General features: G+C 37.3%; 1 protein-coding gene across 2 annotated transcripts in view; it reads left to right on the forward strand.

Annotated features, from left to right (window-relative positions):
* Cop1 (COP1 E3 ubiquitin ligase) overlaps window positions 1–18,289 on the forward strand; it is a 115,206-nt gene that overhangs the window by 64,716 nt on the left and 32,201 nt on the right. For both annotated transcript variants that reach the window (XM_045159386.1, XM_045159390.1), the window contains exons 12-15: window positions 8,766–8,909; window positions 10,538–10,646; window positions 11,309–11,390; window positions 15,429–15,545. In XM_045159386.1, the coding sequence (XP_045015321.1) occupies window positions 8,766–8,909; window positions 10,538–10,646; window positions 11,309–11,390; window positions 15,429–15,545 (452 nt within the window). The remainder of the gene's footprint in view (window positions 1–8,765; window positions 8,910–10,537; window positions 10,647–11,308; window positions 11,391–15,428; window positions 15,546–18,289) is intronic.

Genomic DNA, 18,289 nt, shown 5'->3' on the forward strand with positions numbered 1-18,289 from the left:
ACTTTATAAACTTAGTCTTTTTCTTTGATAATAGCTTCTGTGACTCTTCTTTAAATCTTTTTTTTTTTTAATGAAACAAAGTCCAGATGCATGTGCCACCTTGTGCATCTGGCTTATGTGGTTACCAAGGAATTGAACCTGGGTCCTTAGGTTTTGCAGGCAAGTGCCTTAACTGCTAAGCCATCTCTCCAACCCAGTATTTTTATCATAATTATTATTAACAACATAATTCGTATGGATACATCATGTGTTGGTACCATCTCTTTCCTTGTTTCTGTTCCCATTCCATTGAGATCTCCTTAGTGTGGTTGCAGGTTTTCATTATGGAGTTGTGGTTCTTGCATTGTGAGAACAGTTGGGAGCAGGGGATGCCTCTGGGCATGATGTCTCAACCTGTGGCTCTTAAAATCTTTCTGTCCCCGCTTCCAAAAAATCATAATTCCTGAGCCACGGTGAATGAGGTTTTTTGTTTTGTTTTGTTTTGTTTTGTTGGTTTTTCGAGGTAGGGTCTCACTCTGGTCTAGGCTGACCTGGAATTCACTATGGAGTCTCAGGGTGGCCTCGAACTCATGGCAATCCTCCCTCTGCCTCCCAAGTGCTGGGATTAAAGGTGTGTGCCACCACGCCCAGCGTGAATGAGTTTTAAGTCCATTGATGAGCTCTTAGGAGCCTCTGTATATCCTCAGGGTCTGTTTCCTTCCCCCTGGCACTAATTATCAGTTTCACCATGGGAGCAGTATTCTTGCTTATCTCCCCATTTCCTATGTGCTTTCAACTCTGGCTTGGCTGAAGTGCAAGGGGTAGTTTATCTCCTTTAGTCTTGCTACCTTTTGAAAAATAAGAGCAAATTCTCCAATGGAGAGTGAAGTCAGCATAGTTTAAATGAGATATCCATTGTTAATTTAGGGAGAATTTGATGTATATAACCCTTCTTTTACCCAAAGACTAATGAGAGCTTGACACTAGAGAGCATAATCTTTGTCTCCATAGGATTCTGATCTGGTTCTCAATTCCAGATATGGTCTCCTATAAACTGAGTGAATCTGTTAGCCAATCAGAAAGCTATTGATTACCCACCAAGGCTGTGTGCCATTATTGCATTGGCATGTACATCCTGTCAGGGTGTTTGCTTAGACCTCTGGTTGGTCCTTGAACCTTTCTTCATTAAGTATTACTTGGGCTTTATGTTCTTTATATGTAGCCTTTATTGTGTTGAGTTCTAAACCCTCCATGCCTGTTCTTTCCTGTGTTTTGATCAAGAAGTGGTGTTGTTGCTGGGCATGGTGGTGCACACCTTTAATCCCAGCACTCGGGAGGCAGAGGTAGGAGGATTGCCATGAGTTTGAGGCTACCCTGAGACTCCATAGTGAATTCCAGGTCAGCCTGGGCTAGAGTAAGACCCTACCTCGAAAAACCAAAAAAAAAAAAAAAAAGTGGTGTTGTGTTTTGTTAAAGGTCTTCTCTCATCTATTTGAGATGATCATGTGGTTCTTACGGTTAAGTTTGTTTCTGTGGTGTATTATGTTGACAGATTTTCTTATGTTGAACCATCCCTGCATCCCTGGAATGAAGCCTACTTGATTAAAGTGGATAATGCTTTTGATGTGTTGTTAAATTTGGTTTGTGAGGATGCTATTCAGGATTTTTGCATCCAAATTCATCACGGATATAGGCCTATAGTTTTCTTGTTGCATATCTGTCTGGTTTTAGTATTAGGGTGGTGCTAGCTTCATAAAAGGTCTTGGGAAGGATGCCCTGGTCTCCGATTATGTGAAACAGCTTGAGAAAAATTGTTTTCAATTCTTCAATGAAGGTTTGATAGAATTTGGCCGAGAAGCCATCTGGTCCTGGACTTTTCTTTTGGGGGAAGTTTTTGATTACCTTTTCAATCTCCATGGTTGTGATAGGTTTGTTGAGATTAATCTGGTCTGAGTTTAGTTTTGGTAGGTGGTATATGTCTACGAATTCATCCATTTCTTCCAGACCATCCAATTTTGTAGAGTAGCTCTTTTGGAAGTGTGCCCTGATGATTCATCCAATTTCATTGATGTCTGTTGTGATTTCTTCTTTTTCATTTCTGATTTTATTAATTTCAGACTTCTTTCTTTTTTTTTCATCAAATTTGCCAGGGCTGTATCAATCTTGTTTATTTTTCCAAAGAACCAGCTTTTCATTTCATTGGTTGTTTTTAATTGTCTTAAGTTTCCAATTCTTTAATTTCTGCTTTGATCTTGATTATTTCTTTCCATCTAGAGCTCTTAAGGTTCTTCTGGTTTTTCCAATGTCCTTGGACAATTAGTTATTAATTTGGGATCTCTCTGTCTTTATTATGAAGGCATTTAATGCTATGAAATTTCCCCTTAGCACTGCCTTCATTGTGTCCCATTAAGTTTTGGTTAAGTTGTAATGTCATTATCATTCAATTCTGGGAATTTCACAGTTTATGTTTTGGATTTCTTCCGCTGTTGATTTCTTCCATTGTTTAAAAGTGTATTGGTTAGTTTTCAGGAGCTGGTGGGGTTCCTGATGTGTGAAGTGGGTTTCTTGAAGACAGCAAATAGAAGGGTCCTTTTTTTATATTTTTTGATCTACCCTTTTAACTTGTGTCTTTTTAAAAAAATATATATTTTTTTGTTTATTTTTATTTATTTGAGAGTGACAGACAGAGAGGAGGCAGAGAGAGAAAGAATGGGCACACCAGGGCTTCTGGCCACTGCTAACGAACTCTAGACGTTTGCACCCCCTTGTGCATGTGGCTAATGTGGGTCCTGGGGAATCGGGCCTCGAACCAGGGTCCTTAGGCTTCACAGGCAAGCGCTTAACCGCTAAGCCATCTTTCTAGACCCATTAACTTGTGTCTTTTGATGGGTGAGTTAAGACCATTGATATTTAAGGAGATAACTGTGAGGTTCAATTTAATCCTTGCCATAATGGGGTGTTTAATGGGTTTGGTGCTTTCCTGTGTTTTGTACGTTTTTGATACTGGTCTAGTTTTGGTTATTGTGATCATCATCTTATAGGCTCTTGAGATTGGTTATTTGACTCTTCTGTGTGGGATACTCCTTGAAGTATTCTCTGTAGGCTTGGCTTTGTGTTCATGTAATCATACACTTGATGCTTAATCACTTGATTTACACATTTTTGACAAAGAATTCTTTTCCTGCAGTGGAATTGTGTTTTTCAACTGTTAACATTAGTCATGCTTTTTGAAACATTTGAGGTATTTAAAAATGTGAAAGAAATGTACAGTTTATTTCTATGTGTTAAGTTCCCAGTATCCCCCCCCCCCACCAAAGGACAGTTATTTGTGCGCTTTGTAAATCAAAAGCAAATCCTACGAAATTGAATTATTTCAGTAAGTTTTCATAGTTACTAGTCATAGCAGATGGCAGAAATAATTTTTTGTTTAACAGTTGGAGGATGTTTTATAATTCTTTCCTGAATTTAATTGAATAATGTTTCCAGCTTGCTTACCTTTTATTTTCGTTCCCTATTAGTCATCGTGAAACTTTCCCTGATTTGTTCTTATAAGACTTTGTCATAAAAGCAGCTAAAATATCCTGTTAAAGATGAGGCCATCCGTCTCAACATCCAAAAGCTAGTGTTCATTTCACTATTACATGCTCTGTTACTAGAATCTGATGTTGTTTGTTGTGGGGAATAGATAATAATTAAATCTGTCACAGACAAGGAACCACATGGGTCAATATTTGGAGCTCGGAAATCCTGAGTTTTAGTGTGTTGGAAGTACTTGTATTTTAAAACAAAGGCTGCAAGTTATTTTCTTTATATTTTTCCATCAACATTTTTGGGAGGGGTGTTTGATTGTTTTTTCTGTTTTATTTTGAAGTAGGGTCTTGCTCTAGCTCAGGCTAGGTAGTCTCAGAGTGACTAAGTAGTCTCAGTATGTCCTCTAACTCACAGTGATCCTCCTTTGTCTCCTTTCTGAGTGCAGGGATTAAAGGCATGTGACAACATGCTTGGCTTTCATCAGTATTTTTATTAAAAACTACAGGTTTTAAACTGCAAAAGATTTTAGTACCTCAAGATTTTTGTTTTTTTATATTTGTTTCTTTGTTTGCAGAGGGGTCTAGCTATTTCAGGGTGACCTGAAATTCACTCTGTTGCTCAGGCTGCCATCAAACTCATGGTGGTCCTCCTGCTTCAGCCTCCTGGCTGCTGAAACTATAGATATCAGCCACTGTGCCTGGCTGTACGACTGATTTTTAAGTAAACTGCTAGGTGGTTGATATCTTCTGTTCCTTTCCTTAAAAAGAAACACACTATTATTTACTTATTTATTTATTTATGACAGAAAGGGGCAGATAGGAGGAGAGTGAATGGACATGTCAGGGCCTCCAGCCACTGCAGATGAACTCCAGACTCATGTGCCACCTTGTACATCTGGCTTACATGGGTTCTGGGGAATGGAATTGGGTGCTTAGGCTTCATAAGCCAGCACCTTAACTGCTAAGTCATCTCTGTAGCCCTCTTTTTCATCTCTTAGGCTAATCTCAAACATCTGGCCTCAGTCTGTATGAGTACTGGGAAATACGGACATGAACTGTCATGCTTGACTCCCCAAATGGCCAAAATACAAGAAAATTACAGAAGTGGAATCTAAACAGAATTATTTTTTCTGCCAGAATGAACTAATGTAGTTAAATAATAATCTGAGTTGTAAAAGGAGAGAACTGGAATAATAAGATATCCATATATGTAGGTAATAGTAGACATATGTAGGCCATCATATTAGATCTTTTAAAAGAGTATTTTTTGTGTGTGTTAATCTTCTCCCTGCACTATTTTCAAATTGTTAATATAGGATAGTGTTTAGATTTTTACTAAACACTAATCTTGGGTTGGAGGGATTGCTTAGCAGTTAAGGTGTTTGCCTGCAAAACCAAAGTACCCAGATTGAATTCCCCAAGACCCATGTAAGCCAGATGCACAAGATGGCATATGCATCTGGAGTTCATGTTCAGTGGCTAAAGTCCCTGGAATGCCCATTCTCACTCTCACACACATGAATGAAATTAAATTTTAAAAAACTAATCTTTTTCCAATGGTATGTTTCCTAGTAACATTTTTGCACCTGTATGTTAGAATACTATTTTCTAAAAATGTTATGTTTGTGTGAGAGTGCAGGCACACAGGTTCCATGGTTTGTGTTTTGAGGTCAAAGGATAACTTTTGGGGTCAGTCCTTAATACCCCACCTCAGTTAGACAGGTTTCTCTTTCTAGGTCTTATTCTACTGTTCCTGTGCTTGCCACAAACTTCCTGGAGGCTGTCAGAATGGTAGGATTATAGAAGTCCACCGTGGCTTCCTGTTTTTATGTGGGTTCTGGGCATTGAACTCAGTTATTCAGGCTTGAGCAGTGAATGAGTGATTTGTCCACTGAGCCATCTCTCTAAACCCTAGCATACTATGTATTTGTTAGCTATGCATGTTTATAGGTAGAAGGAAATTATTTAGAGATAACAGATTCATTTTGAAGTCCTAGACATATAGCAAAATATCCTTAAAGACGGGATTTCAATTATTTTCTAAAATATATTTTATTTACTTATTTGCAAGCAGAGAGAGATAGAAGAAACACAGACAGAGAAAAATGATACGGGAGGGCCTCCAGCTGCTGCAAATGAACACATATGCCGCTTTGTTTATCTGGCTTTACATGGGTACTGGGGAATTGTACCCGGGTCATTAGACTTTGCAGGCAAGTGCCTTAATTGCTAAGCCATTTCTCCAGCCCCTAGGATTTCAATTCTAATTACTGTCATTTACCAGACAGAGTACTGCTTTTTATTCAGTGATGAGAGGCTATGAGTGTAACTTTAAATGGTATAGATGAATAGTAGACATCACTATAATTATGCTGTGTTAGGATCTGTAGTGTACAAAATAATAGCTGAGGCAGCAGTAACTAAGGTTATTGTACAAACAAATCCATTGCATTACTATCTAGTCAAATTTTATTAAAGGGCATAGTTACTCTATTGTGTTTATAGTGGGTGACATCTAACTAAATTATGGTTTTATAAAATTCATAAATTTAAGGATTTGAAGCCATAATTAATTATCAGCTTATTAAGTTATTAACTAAGCAGTGACTATTCTCCAAAAGAATATCACAGGTAATCTGTTCAGTATATCATGTACTTAGTATCTGCAAGGCTCTGGGTTTGCTCTCCACCAGCACTGCATTCCAATACACACACATCACAGAAGTATGTGTATATAATATAGGAGTTTGTATTTCCATGTATTTCACCAATGCCTAATATATGCAGTATAGTGTCTACTCATTGGATAGAAATAAATTCTTGCATAGAAGACAGCATTCATATATAATTTTATCAGAGTTTAGGTGTTTAATCTTTATACATTATAGTTTCATCTTCACACAAGAAATATGATTTGTGATTTGGCCTACTAAATTATTGGCATCAACTCTGAAACCATACTTTCTGTGTGTTTGTTTTTGTTTGTTACATATGCAATCCTAAGAAGAGAAAGGATTGCTTAAAAAAAAAAAAACTATAAATGAGCTTACTAGATTCCACATTTGTTCCTTTAAATATATATTTTTACTATTTTACTTGCCATTTTGACAAATTAAAGTGGAGAGGAAAAACATATTCATTGCCTTTGTTGAATATGTTGTAGAGTGGGAATCTAAGTCACTCTCAAGTGTTTCCTAGTACAAAATATATATAAGAAGAAAATCATATTTTCTTAACTGAAATTTTCTAGCTGCTCATATCCAGGTTATTGTTACTCCTAATATTTAGATGTCTAAAATGTCAAGGATCCCTATTTTGTAATATGGGATGACCCTATTTCAATTTATTTTCTCACAATAGTTGTCACTTAGCCGGGCATGGTGATGTATGCCTTTAATCCCAGCACTTGGGAGGCAGGAGGATTGCTGTGAGTTCAAGGCCACCCTGAGACTCCATAGTGAATTCCAGGTCAGCCTGGGCTAGAGTGAGACCCTACCTCAAAAAAAAAAAAAAGTTGTCACTTATCAATTCCCATATGTGATTGATTCACATTTAAGATTTATTATTGACAGTTTTCATACTTGTTTGTAATGTATTTTTTTAATATTTTATTTTTATTTATTTATTTAGTTGACAGAGAGAGAGAGAGAATGGGTGTGCCTGGGCCTCCAGCCACTGCAAACGAACTCCAGATGCATGTGCCCCCTTGTGCGTCTGGCTAATGTAGGTCTTGGGGAACCCAACCTTGGTCCTTTTAAGGCAAATGCCTTAACTGCTGAGCTATACCTCCAGCCCCTATAATGTATTTTTAATATTAATTTAGTTTAATTTATTCATTTGACAGAGAGAGAGAGAATGGGCATGCTAGGGTCTCCAGCTGCTGCAAATGAATTCCAGATGCATGCACCACCTTGTGCATCTGGATTATGTGGTTCCTGGGGAATCAAACATGGGTTCTTTGGCTTTGCAAACAAAGGCCTTAACCACTAAGCCATCTCTCCAACTGGGGTCCTTAAGCTTTGCAGGCAAATGCCTTAACTGGTAAACTATTTTCCCAGTGCCTGCCCCCATTACTTTTTTTAAACAAAGAGTTAGGTTTCCATATTCCCCTTCCTTGACGTCACATAAACCTTACAACCTCCAGTATTCCATTTCTCCACTTACATACTAGCTATTCTCTTAAGCCCTTCCTTCTCATCTGCCTGTGGCCACTTTCTAGCTTCCAGGTCTCGGTTGAGTCTTACTCCAGCTTACATACAAATATAAAAGTCCAAAGCTAGGTTCCATATATGAAAGAAAAAGTGTGTGTGTATGTGTCTTTCTGAGCCTGGATTACCTCACAATTTAATGTTTTCCAACTCCATCCATTTTCTTGCAAATTTTATAATACTTTTTTACAGCTGAATAAAACTCCACCGTGTATATATGTACCATATCCTCATTATTTATTCATCAGTTGGAAACTGTCTAGACTGATTCCATTTCCTAGCTGTTGTGAGTAGAGCAGCAATAAACATGGACAAAGATATATATATTCCCAGGGGTGGTATAGCTGTGTCACATGATAAATCTACTTTTAGCTATTTGAGAGGCCTTCCACACTTCCACAATAGCTGTGCCATTTTATACTCACACCAACAGTGAATAAGAGTACCTCTTCTCTTTCTCCACACCCTCACCATCATTTGTTGTCATTTGATTGCCATTCTGACCAGAGTGAAATGGAATCTCAAAATAGTTTTGTGTTGCATTTCCCTGGTGGATAAAGTAGCTCCATTTTTGGTTGTATTTTGTTCCTTTGGCACCCATGAGCATCATTGTTTGTTCATTTATTTATTTAAAGTATTATTTAAAATAACACATAATGCCTTGAATCTATGATACCTGCAAATGGCAAGAAAAATATGAACTTATGAAAAAAATTATAATTTTCTGTTGACAGTATTTTAAAACAAATCTTTTTCTCACTAAGCTGTAATAGATTACTAGAACCAAGCCAATAAACATGCCAAGTGCCTAGGCAAAGGTACAACCTTAAGCAGATATATTCAGATTTCTAAAGTACTTGGAGTTTATAGGTTTTGATGACTTATTCTGAAAACGAGGCCTAGCATAACTTGATGGCATTTCAAGTAGTCATCTAATCGGTACAGTCACTTTAAAAAATATAAAATATTCTGAAAAGTTGTTACTGTAATATCATAATGTTAGGAGAGTAGTCTTACTAAATCAGGTATATGCTTTTTACCCCCTCAGTATTGAATTTGACCGGGATTGTGACTATTTTGCAATTGCTGGAGTTACAAAGAAGATTAAAGTCTATGAATATGGCACAGTCATCCAGGATGCAGTGGATATTCATTACCCTGAGAATGAAATGACCTGCAATTCCAAAATCAGGTAATTATATTATTTTCTTGGCATGATGTAGTATGTATATAGCAGTTGGTATTAGTAGTTACTGTAAGATTATTTTATTTTAGCATGAGACTTCTTACTTCTTATGGTGGATGCTATAAATGTACTGTGTGTTTATTGATTTATAACACAATATTTTTCATATATATATATATATATATATATATATATATATGACTTTTTCTCTGCGGGGACTAGTATTTACTGTTGCCTGTGAGTAGTATCTGAAAGTCAGAAATATTACTCATAGCCTGCACTAATCAGTTATTGTTAGCAATTTTAAGAATTTCTTTAACAAAAATTTTGCTTTTTATTGGGAGTATTATTTGAGCTTTATTTATTAGGAATTATAAATCATAACTGCATGTCAAACAAGGAGTATTAAAAATATTAGAAGTTATAATGTCTTCCCAAATATGAGGGTATCTAGAATGAACTCTTCCTTTTATCTTTTTCTTTTTCTCTTTTCTTGTCTTTGTTTTAGATTTTGGAATATTTCAGATTAAAGATGTTAACCTATGGTATCTCTAGCATCTGTCATATATCTGTTGATGTGTATATATGTATATATATGCATCTTATTAATGTTAATAATACAGCAAGTGTTAATGATCTTTCAATAATTTTCTATAGGGTTTTTTGTTTCCTAATTCATTCACAAAAGTACCCAATGAAGATGATTTATGAGCCATTCCATTCATTCATGGCACTTATTCTTGAGAATCTATTATTGTTTATCTCCTAAGTAACAGTATAAACCATGAGACTGTATTAAATTCTGAAATGCTAAGCATTGTGTTAAGTGTTTTTTATTCAGTGGACCTATAAGATGGTTACCAGCATTGTCCATTTAATGACCAAGAATTCTGAGACAAGGAATGACTTTCTTGAGATTATCCAGCATTCAGACTATGGAAGTTTAATTCTAGAGTCTGCCCTCTTAGTTATTTTATGCTTCTTACTTATCACATGGATTCATAAATAGTGCCTCCTATTGCATTAAGTTGTTTTTATTTTTATTTATTTATTTGAGAGAAAAAGAGGCATGGAGGGAGGGAGATGGGTGCACCAGGGCTTCTAGCTTCTGCAAATGAACTTTAGATGCATGTGCCCCCTTGTTCATCTGGCTTTACGTGGGTCCTGAGGAATCGAACCTGAGTCCTTTGGCTTTGCAGGCAAGCTCTTTAACTGCTAAGCCATCTTTCCTGCCCATAAATTTTTATTTTTAAAGCATCTTAATATACTTAGCAGAATACTTGGTCCATAGCTACTACCTGTTCTGTTATGAAACATGTAAAAATATATAACACTTTGTGGCACAGTACCATAACTAGCTGAAGTTGCTCAAGGCTCAAAGATGTAGGTCTGAAAGGTCTAATACATGTGTCTTACACTTGATCAGAGTAAAATGAGGTAAAGGTCATTTGATATTGATGGCAATTGGAAAATGTAGGTACTAATATCTCTTGTTTTGTGATCAGGGTAATTACTGTAAACTGATAAGAGACCATTTTAAGGAAGGGTCATTTTTCTAAATACATTAAAATTCTTTACATCCCACTGCTGTTTATTTATAGGTAAGTTAATTTTTAACTTTTTCTTTCATTCAGCTGTATCAGTTGGAGTAGTTACCATAAGAACCTATTAGCTAGCAGTGATTATGAAGGCACTGTTATACTATGGGATGGATTTACAGGACAGAGGTCCAAAGTCTATCAGGTAAGTACTGATTATGCTACATTTGCAGTTTGGTTTCTTTTTCAAAGTTTTAAATTTATTTGTGTATGGGCATGTATGTGTGCAGGTCAGAAGACAATGCTAGACTGTTTGTTGGTCCTCTGTCTAACTTGTGGAGGACACACTCTCTTGTTTGCCACTGGAAAGGGCTAACTAGCTATCAGTTCAAGTGATGGGGTTCTCCTAACTCGGCCTCCCATTTCCATAGACACCTTGGGTTTATAGAAGCATATGCCACTTTGCATCTGGCTTTATGTGGGTTCTTGAGATAGGAACTTCAGTCACAAGGCTTGCAGAGAAAGCCCCTGTAGCCACTGAACCATCTCCCTAACTTCCCTTCTTTTGCTTTTTTTTTTAAACAAAGGGGCATTGCGAATCTGAAGCAGTTAGCATTATACCTCTGTAATAACACCAAATATTGTTACGAGTTATTCAAACTTAGATTTTAGAATATATAAATTAAGTTTGTAAAAGCATTAATTATAGACATATAAAGTTTTATAACTATATTACTCTGGGTTGTTTTTCACTTGCTTTCATATCATGTTCTCTTTCTCCAGTAATATGTTGGAGCTGTTTTGTTTTGTTTTTGCTTAACAGAGAGCATTTAGATCTTAAGTACCTTTTCTTCCTTCTGTACCCAGGAGCATGAGAAGAGGTGTTGGAGTGTTGACTTTAACTTGATGGATCCTAAACTTTTGGCTTCAGGTTCTGACGATGCAAAAGGTATAGTTTTTTCCTCAGCATTTTATACTCCTTTTATTGGCAGATATATGAATATATATCGAAATTCATGGTGGTCCTTTGTGATTACTGATTGATGGTCCAAACAGCAGGAAGTTTATGAGTGAAGGAAAAATTAATGGGATACATCCTCATCATAATGGCGTTTTATGGCTCAGTGCCACATGATTTCATTAAAAATAGCTGTCATCTCATAACCAGGTCTTTGAGATACTCCAACACTTAGACTATTCTGTATTCCGGTTTATAATAAATTCCAGTACATACTGGCATGTCCTGTTTATTATATTTTGAGGCAAACTTCTATATCTCTTTTGCCAGTTTAACTTATGTTGTAGGTCACTTTGCATTACTGAGAAAAACACCCTACCAGAAGTGACTGATTGGAGAAAAGGGTTAATTGTGGTTTATAGTTTTGAGAAGAGGCTTCATGATGGCAAGGATATATGGCAGAACCAAGTCTGAACATCACTTCTTGCTGCGGCAGGTGGAAGAGAGTGAGCTGCAAGAGAAGGAGCTAAGTTCTGTCAAAATGGAGCTTCCTACAACACCCCAAAGCCCATACCCAGTTACATGCCTCTTTTAGCAAGGCTCTACCTCCTAAATTGCCATCACCTGAGGACCAAGTATTCAAAAAAAAATGTGTTTATGGGGGACACCCCACAATTTTTTTTGGTGACCCAATGAGTTAATTTAGAGTTGCTTGCATGAGCTTGGGTAAATAGTGATTACTACTTGAGTATTAAATATTCCATTTTTATTATCTAGCTTCATTGTTTTTTGTTTTTGGTTATTCTTACTACCCCATTTTATTATGGCTCTTTTCACTGTTAGGTTTATAAAGAGCTTTCTGTGGATTTCTTTTACCTTATAATTAGCAACCTTACTTTATTTCCCTTTTCTTTTATTCTTTCTATAACTTCCAGATTAATGATTAGATAGGCAAGACTAATTCTAGCATTGGAATATTTATGTCATGTTAGGCCTTTTCCTTTTTCTTAGACATAAAAGTCACCTTTTGACTTGTGGACAGTGGTGCAGTCTACATGGGACTATAAATAATTCTTTATGTCTTTGCTTTATGTTCTTTTAGTTTTACTCCTCAGTAAATTGCTATTCCCTATGGTACTCTCTGGGGTTTTTTGTTGTTGTCGTTTATTTGTTTGTTTTTTCGAGGTAGGGTCTCATTCTAGCCCAGGCTGACCCAGAATTCACTCTGTAGTCTCAGAGTGGCCTTGAACTCATGGTGATTGCCCTACCTTTTCCTCTTGAGTGCTAGGATTAAAGGCATGTGCCACCACACCCAGTATCTCTGCATTTTTTAGTGTTGTCTGATTTGGGTTAGGCAGGATGAAAACTATCATCCTGTTTCTCATAGTAGGTATGCCATGTTGTCTTCCCATCGGTAGTGCCTGTAGTGCTAATAAATAAAGATCCTGTAAGTACAAAATATTAACTTATTTGGATTTTCTATTTCTCTACCATTTAGTGCTATCAAACATCCTTCTTAATGTATGCATTTGCTATTTATGTGTCGAGATGTGTCTATTCAAGTCTCCTTTGTAAAAGCAGACTCCTCATGTTCGTTGGATTTGTTGCTTGTAGTGAAGTGTTGTTTATACAAGATGACTGATTTGAAATTTTTTTTTCTTGTATTAACATGATTATCCTTTCCCTATCAAATATTCTAGGAACCTTTGTCATTTCATTGTATGTGCATGGGTTTGGTTTCTCTCACCTTTCAATTGCCTGCCTTCTTATGTGTGTTATTCCAGTGCAGCATTGTTCTGATTGTTGCAGTGCTGTTTTGAAGTCACAAGGTATTAAGTCTCCCTCTGATCTTTTTCAACATTATTTTGGCTATTTGAGATCTCTTCAAATTACATTGATTTGTTTTCTCTATTTATGTAAAACATTTCATTGGGTGGTTGTTAGGGAAGTCACTAACACCTTGTTGATTGTTTTCAAACATTAATAATTCCTTATTGCTATGGACTTATTTTATCTTCCTTATTAAGCTTATGCCACAGATTAGAGATTGTCTCTTGTCTGATAGAAGAAGCATTTTACCTTTCCATGTAAGCACTGCTTTAGCTGATTCCACATATTCCCGGGTTTTATTTTTTTTTTCTTTCTATTTAAAATTCTGTGTGTTTTTCTTTTTCTTTTTAATGCCTTTTTTAGCTACGGATTCTTTTAGGTTGAGTTAAAAAATTTTCCGAGTTGACTAAAATTTCAGAAATCTTTCTGCACTTATTTGTAACAAAGTTTGTAAAACCCATTTTCTATGATTTCAGTCTCTTTAAGTTTATTGTTTGTTTTGTGGTCCAGATGGTGCTTACCTTGATGGTCTGTTACTTACCTGTCACTTGCCCCATTTTTGCTTGCTAGATACTTGTATACCTCACTTAGTCAAATCAAACCCCATAGTTTGGCTACCATATGTGCTTTTTCCAGACAGAACACTCCATTTATCAATTGATGGACACATCTTTTTTCTATTTCTTGAGTGCTGTGAATAGTGTTGGGAGTAAAAAGACTAATTTCATTTTCTTTGGATCTATACCCAGTAGTGAGATTACTGGATCATGGTCATTTGTTTAATTTCTGAGGAACATACATAATGTTTTCAAGACCACTATAAATTCCTCCTAATAGTGTGCAAGAAAGGTTCCCTTTGCTGCACATTCTCACTGGCATTTGTTAGCCTTTGGGATTCTATTCATTCTTACTGGAGGGACATGATAACTAACTTTGGTTTTGATATTTACTTTTCCTTGATGATCAATGAATGAAGTTGAACTTCTTATCATATACATTTTGGCTTTGTATGTCTTCTTTTGAGAAATGCCTATTTAAGTTGATTGCCCATTTTATATGTGTGTGTGCGCATGTCGGGTGGCAAGAACATCCCCTGGTGCCAGTCTGTATGTGCTGCTTACTTTTCTTTCTGTTTCTTTCTTTCCTTGTTTCCTCCCTTCCTTTCTTCCTTTCTGTCTTTGTAAATCAGCTCATCTTTGTACCTCTGCTTCAGGTAATATCTGTTCCAGTTAAATCTCAAATTAATCCTCAAAATATCAGTGGCTGGAACAGGCTAGTTACCAAAGAAATAACTTCAAAATGTATGTATTTGGAGAAATTTATGACTTTAAATAAGCTTAACCCATATAAACAAAACCTTATATAAAATTCTTTCAGTCTTGAAATTCTTCATTGAAAGATAACAGGAGGTTGAAAGTTTTTTAAGATGTTTTTATTTTACCGTGTCTCTCATTCATGAAAATATAACTGAATATATATACTTTCTATGCTAAAAAGTACTGAAATGGGGATGGGGAGATGACTCAGTAGACTACCTGTGTGCCACATTAGTGTGAATACTTGGAGTCAGATTCCCAGATCCCACATAGAACCAGATACTTTACATGTAGAATTTGTAATTCTTGCATGCATACAGCATGAACAGAGGCAGAGACAGCAGCAGCATCTTGAATGTAGCTGCAAATAGAGATCTTGCCTTAAATAAGATGGAAAAGGAGAGCCAACATCTGAAATCGGCCTATGATATTCACATGTATGCAGTCTCATGTGCACACTTGTGCTCACTCTTATTAATACATGTGTCCTAGGCATATGGATAGACTTCTTGAACACCCAACAAAAAAATTAAACACCAAAATGAATACATATAAATTGAGGTACCACCTTACTATAGGAAGGTTATTTTATTCTGTGTCATCTTGTGGGTTCATATGTCTTCTCAGTTTAAGGTCATTGCTTGTATGTGTTGATATTTTTGACATTGGAAATCAGCCCTTAGATTCAAAAAGTTATATTATTCAACCATTCAACTTAAATTTTATTGTTATCTTAAAAGAAAATGTTTTATATATTGGTGCATACACACACACACACACACACACACACACACACACACACACACAAGATCTGCTGTACCAGGCTTTCCAAACTATAGAAACATTTGGTAATGTATTTTTGCTTTGGTTGTTTTTTCCTTAGTGAAGCTGTGGTCTACCAACTTAGACAATTCAGTGGCAAGCATTGAAGCAAAGGCTAATGTGTGCTGTGTGAAATTCAGCCCTTCTTCCAGATATCATTTGGCTTTTGGCTGTGCAGGTAAGAAATGGAAGTATATTTATCTTCTTTTCATTTTGATCATTATGTTTAAGGGAGCAATAAACATAATTAACTATCATTGTAGTCTTAAATTTTGTTTTTACTTTTAGACTTCAAATGAGAAATGTAACATGCTTACTCGCTTAGTTTTACAACTTACTTACATTATTGTGTCCTTGTCTTTAATACACAGAGATAGGTTTGTTGATTAGGGTTTTCTTCTAAGTGCTTGCATGCCTGAACTGGTGCTGTCATTAGCCACAGTATGATCTTAAGCAAGTTGATTAACTTCCCAAGTTATCTGGAGCCTTTTGATGCTGTCTGTATGAACCTTACATAGTGATGCTTAATAATTGCTTAGATATTTTCACTGATGTTACTATACATTCAATTTAAATATAAACATACTCTTACTTTATTAGATTTAATGTATATTTTGTTTTATATACATACTAATGTTTGGCTATTATTTGTGAATATATTTTATTATTCCATTTCTTCCATATTACCCTGTTTTATGGAGTAGAGGTTTTTTAAATAAGTCCTGTTGTTTCTTGTGTCTGTTGTGATCTCCTTTTTCATTTCTAATTTTGTTAATTTGAAGCATCTCTTTTTTTTTGCTTTCAATCTTGTTTAGTTTTTTCAAAGAACCAGCTCTTTGTTTTGTCAATTTTCTTAATTGTTTTCTTAGTTTCCAATTCATTAATTTTTGCTCTGATCTTAATTTTCTCTTTCCATCTGGAGCTTTTTGGGTTGGATTCTTCTTGCTTCTCCAGTGCCTTTAGGTAGATGGTTAGGTTATTGATTTGAGGTTAAGATTTCTGGTCTGTTGAGGGATCCAAGTCAGCTTGCGACCAAGTGAGACCCTTCCCTGGTGCAATCCCAGTTACCTTGGATGATTTTGGTCTCAGTCAAGTTGCTGCCTGGGCCGTCGGGCTGCTGTTCTGATTTCTGGAGCTGGGCACTTGCTTTTCCTGCGGGGCAAACTGAGCCTGCCAAGTGTGGCCCTGCAGATCAGCTCCCCTGCTGCTGGAACTGCTGCTGTTCAAGCTGCCCCTGCTGGGACTGTAGCCACTGCTGCTGAAGGTGTTGCTGCTGGACCCACCGCTGCTGCTGCCTCTGCTGCTGCTGTAGCTGCCACTGCTGCTGAAGCTGCTGCTCCTGTGTCCACTGCCGCTGCTCCCCCTGAAGCTGCTGCTGCTGAGTCTGCTGCTGCTGCCACTCCTGGGTCTGCTGCTGCTGGGGCCACTGCTACCGGTGCAGGAGCCACTGATGTTGCTGTCGAACTCTGTTCCTGCTTGGGTCCTGCTGTTGGTGTGGCCGCGTCCCGGGCTGCTGTTCTGTTCACTGGAGCTGGGCTCAGGCGGTGGGGGAGGGGAGGGAGCCGCAGCTGCTCTGGTTCTCTCACTGCTCCAAGCGTTCTTCTACCTCGTGGTCTGCTCCTCCGCAGCCGCTCTCCCCTCACGTTTCCCGAGTTGCGGAGAGCGCAGTGTGAGGGAAAGCTCCGGCACCTGGCTTTTCCTGCGGCTGGAGCCGAGCCTGGCGGCTTTCTGGTGTGCCTCGGCCTCGGCAGTTGGCCGAGCTGCCGGAGCCGCTTTTCCCGCCTGTGCAGGCTCTGGATGCTCTGCTACTTCTCTGCTGCCGCTTCAATTTCCTATACACCTCACTTTTTAGTAAAAGTGTGTATTTTGCTGAGTTTTTTTGGTCTTTTTTCCCCCCTAGGCTGCTTTGGCGTGGTACCTATGCCGCCATCTTAACCGGAAGAGGTTATTGATTTGAGATCTTTGTTTTTGTTATGAAGGCATTTAGTGCTATGAATTTTCCCTTGAGGACTACCTTCATTGTGTCCCATAAGTTTTGGTACGATGCGTCCTTATTGTCATTAGGTTCTAGAAATTCCACAGTTTCATTTTTTTATTTCATCCATTACCCATTTATTGTTTAAAAGTATGTTGTTCAGTTTCCAGGAGCTGATGGGTTTTTTTTTTTATTGTTAATTTCAGCATTGTGATCTTTTGTTAACTGTAACCAGCTTTCCATTCCTTGGTTGTGATAGAAATGCTTTGGTTATAACTGGTTCAGTTTGCAAGTATTTAAAGTATATTTATGTCTCTGTTAATTAGGATCTGTGTTACTCATCTGTAGTTGTCTTTGTGGTTTTCTTGCTTTTATAGCAAGTATGTTGAATGAGCTGAGAGATACTCCTTTTCTGAATGAATTGTTGAGCAGCCAGCATTACAACCTCTTTACATATTCAATAGAATTTATAAAAAGAGCCATCTAGGCATGACCTTTGTGGATTAAATTCCCAATTGCATTTATTTCCTTTTTTATCTTTTATATATTGGAGTAGTTTTGTTGTACTGATGGGTCTTGGGTCTTCCCCATATTTGCTGCCATATGTACAAAGCAGATTCTCTAAGCAAGAGTGAGAGCACTATGAAACAAAGAGGATAAACAGACATTTAAAAGACCTTGACAGACATAACTTCTCATTTAGCCAAAGAACAGAGGAAGCTCTCCTCTAGGGTCTGTGACCTTCTAAGCTATAGGCTTCTGTATGAATTCTCTCCCTCCTTCCCTTTCTCCCTCTTCCCCCCCCCCCTCCAGGGCCTCTTGCAACTGCAAATGAACACCAGGTGAATGCACTACTTTTTGCATATGGCTTTACCTGTGTTCTGGGGATTTGACCCTGGGCTGTAAAACTTTGCAAGCAAGCACCTTTAACCATTGAACCATCTCCC

This window comes from Jaculus jaculus, chromosome 1, assembly GCF_020740685.1.
Source record: "Jaculus jaculus isolate mJacJac1 chromosome 1, mJacJac1.mat.Y.cur, whole genome shotgun sequence".
NCBI lineage: Eukaryota > Metazoa > Chordata > Mammalia > Rodentia > Dipodidae > Jaculus > Jaculus jaculus.